The sequence below is a fragment of the Triticum urartu genome, chromosome 2A (assembly GCF_056163025.1).
Source record: "Triticum urartu cultivar PI428250 chromosome 2A, HENAU_Tu73, whole genome shotgun sequence".
NCBI classification, from domain to species: Eukaryota; Viridiplantae; Streptophyta; class Magnoliopsida; order Poales; family Poaceae; genus Triticum; species Triticum urartu.
This window is the reverse complement of record NC_141874.1, coordinates 111,346,917-111,357,306: the sequence shown is the minus strand read 5'-3', so window position 1 is coordinate 111,357,306 and position 10,390 is coordinate 111,346,917. Positions and strand designations below refer to the sequence as shown.

Below are 10,390 nucleotides of genomic sequence, written 5' to 3'. Positions count from 1 at the left end.
ACCGCAGCGAGGGGCAGCGGATATGAGGAAGGTAAATAGCATTACTGGGAGAACTTTCAAACCCTCGAACCTTCACTAATGTTTTAAGAGTCAAAAATAATCTTTTTGTATACTTTTACAGGTTAAAAAATAGGGACAAAGATTAGAACCCTCAAACCCAACCTTTATAACGGAATATTTCCCATGAACGACGTTGCCGTTGCGCGCGGGAGGTCGGCGGGGCGGCCGCCGGCGACGGGGGCGACTAGCAGCGGCGGGGCGGCCGCCGGCGACGGGGGCGACTAGCAGCGGCGGTTGCGGGCGTGGGCGCGGGAGTTGAGAGGATTTTTCCCTCCCGCGCGAGTATAACTGCCAAATGAGGGTTGGGCTAGATTTTACTCCCAAACCCTTAATTTTGAGAATTGTGAGAGGGTTTGAGGGTTGGACCTTTAAAAAAATTTAAGAATGTAAGGGTTAAGGGGTTCTAGTCTATGTCTTTTTCGACGAAAACTATAAAAAATAATTATTTTTAAGGATTTGAGGGTTTAAAAGCTCTACTAGTAATGCTTTAAGGAAGAGCTAGGAGGAGCTGCTGGTGTAACGGCTGAGAGCGCACTCACCCTCGTCTTGCACGGAAGCTCGAGGAAAAGAATATGAGTAGGCCGGCTTTCTTTTCTGGCTTTGGTTTGTGGTGCCTGATCGTATCGTGACGTGTATGTGCGCGTGTCCTTTACGCACCTCCTCAAGTGCACCCACGCTACATGCAGCAGTGGCCTACAAGCCACACTGCGCTGCGAAATACTCGGTGCTTCCATCTGTTCCTGCAAGAAAAACGCACGCTCGACTCTTTTTTTCTTAAGAAAATTATCAATCTATTCATCATCGGTCCAACGAATGTCAGAAATAATATTACGTGCGGATTCATAAACCACCTAGCGACAACTATAAGCACTGAAGCAAGCAAAGGCGCGCCGTCGTCGTCGCCCCTCTCTCCCTGGAGCCAGACAAAACCTGTTTTTACCGCCGTTGAAGAGAAAGTTTAGAATAGGAGGATCCAACTTGTACACATGAACAAAGACCGGATCCACTTGGATCCACGGAAGACAAACGTCGATCAAATCCCGTGAGATCCGTTGGAGACAAATCTCCACACGCCCTTCGATGACGCTAGACGCATCACCGAGACGGGTGCTAGGTGGGGAGAATCTTATTCTATCCTCGGAGAGCCGCCGCCGTCTCATCTCTCTGAGCAGGACACAAACAGCCGCCGCCATCTCATCTCTTTGAGCAGAACATAAACATTAGAAAAACTCAAAAAAAAACATCCAAAAACAAAGCCCTCCTGCGTGTGAGATTCTTTTTGAAGGGAGTAGAAAGAATTCAATAAAAAAGTATATTTAGGCATGCATGCACTTTTCAGTGGTCCGATGTCTCTGCCCAATATTCGCAAAAAGGAAAAGAGAATGAAAAAAGAGCAATGGCTTTGCCGGGATGAACTACTCTGCTCCCTTGAAAGGAAATTTCAGCACGAAAAGTTCCCATGATATGATATGCAAAGCTATGCGCAATCTGGGCATGACTGCATATTAAAAAAAATACTCCTACTTGACATGCATAATTAAACTATTTATTATGTGTTTTTCCTTGAAAAAACATTTCTTTTTTATGAAACGTGGGTGAAGATTTTCGTGCTACCATGCTCGCCTCGCCTCTTGCATCTTCTGACTTATTTATCTCTCGTGCTACGGCGTTCGTGGGTGGAGATAATAGTACGAAAAGTAGGCAGAGCTTTTCGCTCTACAAAGTTCGTCACGCCTGTTGCATCCTGTCAATTATCTCTGGTACCGTTCAGAGTGTCAATGGAGTGTTTGTTCGACATGTGGAGGGAAGATAGTGGCATGTGTCGTTGGTACTACCACATCGACCACGAACGGCGTCCCGATAGAGTGCGGCATTCTGTGGACTGTCGCGGGGATCAGAGTGGGCACGCGCCATTCTGGAGCTTTCCATCTCCATCGCTTGGATCGCCACAGGATGTAGTGTTCCTAACCCACCTCAGTTTATTTAGGCTAACTCCAACGCGGCCACGCATTTGGTTCGCTTGTGTCTGTTCGGGTTCACGCGGTCAAAAATCACGGCCAAACGTGTCGACTCAAACGTAAATATTGTTTGTCTTGACACATTCTTGTCTTATTTTTGTACCAGATTTGAGTCCATGCGAACACGAGATGGACACGTGCACAACTGCTCGGTGTCCGCCTTGGACCCGGACAACAACCTTCACTGGTCCTTTTAAATTCAACGCGTGCGCTCGGGCACATACATCAACCACAGAAAAGCAGTCCATGCTCGTCCTTTTGAATTGCAAGCGTGCTGTTGGGGTCGGCTCATCCACTTTCATCTCCAATCCACTCCTTCCTCTTGCCCCTGGCAGGCCGACACCAACCCTAGCCGCCGCCACCATTGATTTCTTCAAGTGTGGCAAGCACGACACGAGGCCGCCTCGTTGTTGACGCGCCACCCGGCCAATTCACAATGGTGCCGCAGCCGCGGCCGGTACGCTAGCGCATGTACATCCCCGTCCGTCGGTGCCACTACCTTTGGGAGCATCATGTGCCGAAGTCGTGGCTAGACGCGAACCTCCCGCACGGCTGGCACCTCAACCCCGACAGGGTTCAAGTGTCGATAGTATCGTAGTCTGACCGCGCACGGGCGGCGGAGATCGCCATGCTGGCCTCACACCCTAGCTCCGCCACCACCCACACTACCCGGCGGACTCACCGAACTGGGATGCATGATTCGCCATCGAGCACGACATGCGCCGCTGGGGGAGCTCCGAAGTGTAAATTGATTTTGTAAAACAATAGGGCCAGAGCATGTGCTGCTGCATAAGACACATAGGGCCATGTGTAAATTGATTTTGTAAAACAATAGTCATTTCGTTTCAAATTAATTGACGCTCTAGTTTTATACTGAGTTATTTTCTTAATTTTCATCAAACCGATAGGGAGATGTATCAATAGTTAAAACATCAAATTGATTTTGTTATATTCATTACGAAATAGATTTGATGTTTTTTTCCGAGTAAAATAGACTCAATGTTGTAGGTATTAACACATTTTCCTGTGGACTTGGTCAAATATAAAGACGTTTGACCTATAACAAAGCTAGAACTTCGAAATGGAGGGAGTACTTTCTAGTTGCAAACGAAAAATACAAAACAATCTAGATCTAGATATGTCAATGTATATATCTTTTATAGCGAACCAACCTGTGGTTGAGATGGTTAGGTGGACAGTGGTATCCCCAACCCACCAGGGGTTCAAATCCTGGTGCTCGCATTATTCCTGGATTTATTTCAGGACTTCCGGCGATGCGCTTTCAGTGGGAGGAGACGTTTCCGTCGACGACGAGGCGCCTACGGCGATTTCGTAAATCTCAAGATGATATGCCGGCTCAGTCTCTCGGAGGTGCTCATAGGGGTAGGGTATGCGTGTGTGCATTTATAGGGATGAGTGTATGCGCGTGTATATGAGCGCTTGTGTCTGTACTGATGCTCAAATTTTTTTGTAAAAAAGCAATGTCAACATATACTTTTTCTAGAAAAAATTGGTGTATGATCCGGTTCTATCTTTTCCTTTAGTTTAGTGTACAATTTTGTACAAAAGATGTTTGCGGAAGAAAACACCAATTTATATCCCTTTGAACACGAATTTTTTTTGTTGTCGAGGGAAATTTTGACAAGTCATATGAGACTCGACATTATATGTATGTTTGATACTCTTGAGTTCTTTGAATTTTCTATATCCATTTATGTGTGATTTCATCATTTTCTTTTGTTTCGTTTGACCTTTATTTTCAACAATTTCTTAAAAAAAATACTACTCCCCCGATTCAAAATAAGTGTTGCAGTTTTGAATTGGATGTAAAAAAAATGTCGCAGTTTTGAATTGGAGTTAGTTCAAAATTGTGACACTTATTGTTGTTAAAAAAAATGGGGAGAGAAGCCCATCCACCTATGACCCAAAACGGTTTCGGCCCACTGCATCCATCACCGTCCAAACGCACAAGTTAGGACGGGTGTCCCGATCCAACGTCTGCGCGACACCGGCTCAGTCGATAAAGGCAGCGCCACTCCCCGTCGCCTCGGGAAGCTTCCGGACTCCACGCGAACCTTGATCTCGTCTCCTTCCTCCCCTCTGGCGGCGCCACTCCGATCGATCCTCCCCGTCCGCGGTAAGCTTCGCTCGATTTGCTTGGTAGCTTGGTTGCCTGTGATCATCCGTCTGATATAGTTCACCTAATCACTGCGATGTATTCCTGATCCCGGATTTCGCGTGATCCCCGTGGAAATTTAAGCAGTTTATATTCCAAAAATTATTGCCGGTCCTGATTGACGATTCCGCTCATGCTATAATCATGGTAGAAGATGTAAGTGGATGATGGATTGCGGTTGTAATCGCGCCTCAGATCTGTTGGTTCGTTAGACTGTCTGGATAGGTCTGAAGCAAATTCGGTGCGGCAGCGTTGCCGTTATATAGTGTGGTCGTTGCTCTGAATTTCTGGTTGCCAGTGTTCATGTTCATTCATGCGCACAATAACTGTGGGGTAGTCAATGTTTCATCGTAACCTGTTTGTCATTCCCTTGTGTTGATTCGAGGAAGTATTCTTGTGATCTCCTAAGAGATACTCCCACGAGTCTGATAGGTTGGTTAACTGTGGGGGTACTTAAAACGTCCTGTTCGCCCTTTGACCCAGCGGGCCTGATGGTGTTAGTCTTTTAGATGATAGCTTGTGCTCGTTATTGTTTTTTTCTATACTTCATGAAGATCAGACAAAATAACTGAAATCTGTAGTGAACTATCCCTGCGAAGTCATATAAGTTAATTTTAGGAAGGCCATTATGTAAACTTACATACTTGTGTTTTAGTGTCATCTCTAGCAACTAATGTTTGCATCAATGTAACTATAAATTATTACTTCCTCTGTTCACTTTTATAAGACCTTGAAGACATTTCAGACAATATGCAAAACAGCCTATTTTGAGTTGTCTGAAACGACTTACAAAAGTGAACGGAGGGAGTATTAAATTTTAAATGAGAAAACATGTGATGATGAAGCGATGACATCTTGTACAATGGACAAAATAATGATGTTTTGAGCACGAAACGATCATTACAATCTTCTCCCTATTCGAACATCCCTTGAAGTTAATGCTTGATGGTTAGGTTATGCCTTGCTTAATCTTCATTGCACCAAATAGGCTAGTATGGTCATTTTGTGGCGCATGGAATTGTTTTAGTAATAATGCTTTATTGTTTTCTTGTAGACCAATATGAGGAGAGGCTACAGCTACAGCCCATCCCCACCACCGAGAGGCTACAGGGGAAGGGCCCGTAGCCCAAGTCCCCGTGATCGTTATGATGGTCGGGGTAGAGATCTCCCAACCAGTCTTTTGGTCAGGAACCTTCGTCGTGACTGCAGGTAAGGTTTCCACAGAACTTCCCAGGCTAGTACTAGCATGTGTATTTATATTTCTACAATTTCTTACCTAAATTCATCTTGGTGTTAAACATGTTCAGAAAGTATGGTAAATGCATCTGTGACATTCTATCCTCATTTTATTTTGATGAGGAAACGTGTGTTCATCTTCAACTAAGATAGTTTTGTAAGTCTAATAGTATATACATTTAGTTTAAAATATAGCTTGGTGGTACAATAAAATAAGCCCATCTTCGGTTGTTGCCCTGTGCCTTTCCATGTGGGGGATTCAGCACTAATGAGGCATCAATTTCAAAATGCATCCAAGAATAAGCAATTTGTCATACTCCCTCCGTCCGCGAATAAGTGTACATCTAGCTTTTGTCTTAAGTCAAAGTTTTAAAATTTTGACCATCTTTCTAGAAAAAAGTAAAAACATTTATGGCACTAAATTAGTATCACTAGATTCGTTTTGAATTGTACTTTGATAATATATCAATTTGATGTCATATATGTTACTATTATTTTTTATAAAGTTGGTCAAAATTTTAAAACTTTGAGTTGGAACAAAAGCTAGATGTACACTTATTCGCGGACGGAGGGAGTATATGTTAGCTAAACTTTCTCCTAGGCCAAACTAGCATGCATTTTCGTATCCGGTGTATTATTTGTGGAATTTCCTACCTAAACTCACCTTGGTGTAACACATTCAGAAAATATGGTAAATGCATTTTTGACATTCTATCCTCATTCTATTTTAAAGCATGGATGTATTCAGAAAATATGGTAAATGCATTTTTGACATTCTATCCTCATTCTATTTTAAAGCATGGATGTATTCATGTTCAACTAAGATAGTTTTTTAAGTCTATACATTTAGTTTTGAATATAACTTGGTGGTACTAAAATGAGTCCATCTTCGGTTGTTACCCCATGCCTTCCCATGTGGGGGATCAGCACTAACCAATAGGGATAAACCTCAAAATGCATCCTTGAATAGGCATTAGTCATATGTGTTGCCTTTTGCTATCTGCTGCTTAACTGGCATTCGTCTGTGCGCGTCTCTCCCTTCCTATCTTGCTGTTTCTTATGTTATCAATTTTTTTATTCTTTCCATGTAAGTGATGTGAGTTTCTTCTTTCCTCCTAGCCTTTTTAACTCATCATCAATTATGAATGCAGGCCAGATGACCTTCGCCGGCCATTTGCACAGTTTGGTCGTCTTAAAGACGTATATATTCCAAGGGATTACTATACTCAGTAAGGCACTCTATCTAGACCTGTTCATTGTCCATTACAACTGCAGATATTAGCAATTTTTTGCAGTAACATACTGCCATATCCATATTTGCTATTCGAGCTTGTAGGATAGCACATGCCGCTTTAGCCATAGGATAATCCACCTCTCAAGATAGTTGTTTGCAATATAGTTGTATCAGCGTACATTAAATACTTTTGTGAACCCCTTGGAATTAACAGTGGAAGTAATCTTTTGAAGACAAGTGTTAAGAGTACTGTTGAAGAGAAGGAAAGATAGAGAAGTTGCAAGTTAAGAAACATGCAGTTAAAGATTATTGTTGAAGAGAATGGAAGAAATAGAGACTTGCAAGTTAAGAGACATACAAATGCAACTAAGATCACTATTGAAGAGAACGGAAGATATAGTTACAGGTTTAAGAGATTTGCAAGTGATCATGAAGAGTTCGAAGTCTGTATTAGAACTCTTATGAAGTGCAAGGTCAGCAGCCGAGTGCACTTTTTACTTGTTTTACTTAAATCTGCGTGTGTCTTTGACTATTGGAAGTTGACACTGGTTTGGTTGCTGTGTACTGCTTTGAAGAAATTCTGTTATATTGCTCAGGGCCATAAGCTTTTAACCCTTTTTAAGGATGGATATGATCTTTCTACTTTGTTGGGTCCGTTGCAGGGAGCCACGGGGATTTGGGTTTGTGCAGTACTTTGATCCCAACGATGCGGCAGACGCAAAATACTACATGGATGGACAGGTCATTCTTGGTAGAGAAGTTGCAGTTGTTTTTGCACAGGAGAACAGAAAGAAGCCTGCTGAGATGAGAACCAGAGAAAGGTCTGCTGCTTGTTTCTTTGCACCCACACGTAGCTTGTCATTAGTTCAACTCCAAATGCCGGCCACTCAATTGACTGTTTGTTTGCACATCCTGCAGTAGCAGAGGTCGGTCTTACGATCGGCGGCACTCTCCTTCCCCAAGGGGGCGGCCATCTTACCGCGGCCGAAGCTACTCAAGGTGTGCATGCTCTTCTTTCCAGCTTTCAGTGTAGCTGCTGGAGACTTTAATACAGTATGATTCTTGATCTTTTTCTCCACCTAATGATGCTTTGAACCTGCTGCCTTTTGACAGGTCTCCATCACCTCGGCCCGCAAGGCGGAGGTTCAGAGACGAGTCTCCCTCGCGCTCCCGCTCGCCCAGCGGATCGAGGAGTGCGAGTCCATTGGATGGGAAGTACGGCAGGTCCTCACGAAGAGAGAGGTCGATTTCGGTTAGCGGATGAAGCATCAGTAGCTCTGCTCGGGTCTCTAGAACTGTAGTGGACTTGCTCGTGGGAATCTAAGTTTGCTATCGCTTTTGTGAACCGCGCTACCCGTGGATTTATAGAGAGAAGATTGCCGTCGTGTATCAGCAAGAGTATGTCAAACTGTGTCTGCGGCTCTGTACTTTTGCACTAGATTATTTAGCGCATAAATAAAATGACTCTGCATTGCATATTCGTCACGGGCATACACTGGGCCGGGGTAAATGCTACTCCCTAAGAACGTTTTTGACACATGAGACGAAGGGAGTAGTTGGCAGCAGAGCAGCACATGAGTTTGGTCGACAAAAAAAGATTCAAACAAGGAACTGTCCCAGCTGGAATGCTGTCATCTTCTGAATTTTAAGCTCATTTTGTGCAAAGTCCCACCTATGCACAGATTATAATTTCTAACAGACCATTCTTTCACCAGCTGTAACGCTCCATTTTTCTTTGAATTCTATATACCCTTTTGATGGGAATACCTGCACAAGAATGTTTTCTTTCCTGCAAGATCAGTGCATCGGTTTCTCCGTGAACACAAAAAAACATGGACGTGCATCATTTCCATGGCCGGTGATCGTGAACACAAAAGCACACAATGCCAGATAGACAGACGCATCGTACATGAACGAAGAGAGGTTTTTTTTAAGGCAAGTGAAGAGGTGGCAACAAATTTCCCTCCACGCGCAAGCGCCGTCGCACGATCGCGAAAGGAAAAGGCCGCGTAGGACGCCATGGACAGCTGGTTTGGGCCGTTCGCGTCACTGCTGCTGGGCTGACATTCCAGGCCCGACGTAACGTGCGTCTGGGGCAGCGGAGGGCAAGCAGAGGGCGTCCAAATGGTTCCGTTTAGTCCCACCTCGCCTAGCTGAGGGAGAGAGGCGAGGGAGGTGGGCTACATAAGAGCGGGTGGTGCGGGCGGTGGAAGGCACGCAGCTGCGTGGTGAGCACAAAGCGAACTATTCTTTCGCCTTTTACTAAAGAATACCGTGTGCACGCCACACTAAGCAGCATACGCTAATTTTTGAAGGGTGTCTTCTTCCTGTGAGAAGGCCCCACCAAGCCTGAATTTCAAAATTTTGCTTTTCAACGGTGTGTTTTCCTCAGGAAGACCCAAACAATCCCGATTTTCAAATATTTTTCATGTATTCTTATAAGTTCTTTCCTGAATGCGTCTCTGTTTTTGTACTAGTTGCTGGTTTTAATTCATGCCAGAAAGAAAGACGTCATTCGTTAAGCTCCAACTGTTTCCTTTACAAACAGACTGAATGGCCGGTCAGTTCAGTATTTGTCTGCATCTACGCATCCTCTCTGCGGCCGAAGCAACTCCTGTTGCATCTTCAGCCTAGCTGCGAGAGACAGAGTCTTCGTTGATCTATTTCACTCCCCCGAACATGCTAATCGATTTCTGTTAGCGGATGAAGAGAAGTGTAAAGGACTAGCTCGTGGTAATCTAGTCTGCTATCTCGCTTTGTGAAGCATGCTATCTGTGGATTTCCATAGAGATCGCCCTGGCGTAGTAGCAAAGACTATGTCAAACTGCGTGTGTTCTGTTAAAGAAAAGAGGGCCTACAAACTTTGTAACTGAGTTTTCAGCATACAAATAAAGATGACTACATAAATCGTTGTGAGCAAGCACGGTTGAACGCAGCAGATACATGAGCTTGTTCCACATGTACGTAAGTACCAGCTCGATGAACAGCCGGACAGATAAAGAGTTTGGTCGACACAAAGGATGCGAACCACAAGCCTGAAATGCTGTCATAGCACTTTCGACTTCTGAAAGTCAAGCTCATTTGGTGCAAAGTCTCTCCTATGCACTGACCTCATCTAGTATCAGATTCTTCCTCTTGCGTTTCAACTTGGGAATGAAATCCCCTCGATGCGTTTTTTTTTTGAGACAAAAATCCCCTCCATGCGTGCTCTAGCCTTCTAGGCGAATCTACCGTGCGCTCACAGGCAGCAAAATTTCCACGCGCAGGCCGTCGCACGATCGCCCGAAGGGCACGGCTCCTTTGGGCCGCTGGCGTCACTCCTTCTGGGCCGAGCAATTTGAAATGCAGAGTAGCCACATGTAAAATGCATATGTGGGCTTTGATTGTCCTCAACATAAAAAAGAGTCTGTGGGCTTTGCTGACACGGTAGGGGAGGAGCCAAGGCAGAGTAGTGATGGTTTTCGTTTAGTCCCACCTCGCCCGGGCAAGGGAGAGAGGGGAGGGAGCTCGGCTATATAAGAGGGCGTAGTGCGAGTGGTGAAAGGCAAGCAGCTGCGTGGTGAGCACAAGGCGAATTATTCTTTCGCCTTTTACTAAAGAATACCGTGTGCACGCCACACTAAGCAGCATACCCTAATTTTTAACCTAAAACCTAAAAAGTGCTCG

At 44.5% G+C, this 10,390-nt stretch overlaps 1 protein-coding gene and 2 non-coding genes across 3 annotated transcripts; all 3 read left to right on the top strand.

Moving 5' to 3' along the window:
- Positions 1-4,061: 4,061 nt before the first annotated feature.
- Positions 4,062-8,202, top strand: LOC125531261 (serine/arginine-rich SC35-like splicing factor SCL33). The gene is made up of 6 exons (XM_048699265.2): positions 4,062-4,215; positions 5,309-5,463; positions 6,642-6,719; positions 7,387-7,545; positions 7,643-7,723; positions 7,838-8,202. Exons 2-6 carry the CDS (start codon positions 5,315-5,317, stop codon positions 7,986-7,988), a joined length of 618 nt encoding a protein of 205 aa, XP_048555222.1. The 5' UTR covers positions 4,062-4,215; positions 5,309-5,314; the 3' UTR covers positions 7,989-8,202.
- A 741-nt stretch (positions 8,203-8,943) lies between these two features.
- On the top strand, positions 8,944-9,063 carry LOC125531262 (U5 spliceosomal RNA). The gene has a single exon (XR_007293128.1). It is a non-coding gene; the product is annotated as a U5 spliceosomal RNA (small nuclear RNA).
- A 1,211-nt stretch (positions 9,064-10,274) lies between these two features.
- On the top strand, positions 10,275-10,390 carry LOC125542007 (U5 spliceosomal RNA). The gene has a single exon (XR_007297792.1). It is a non-coding gene; the product is annotated as a U5 spliceosomal RNA (small nuclear RNA).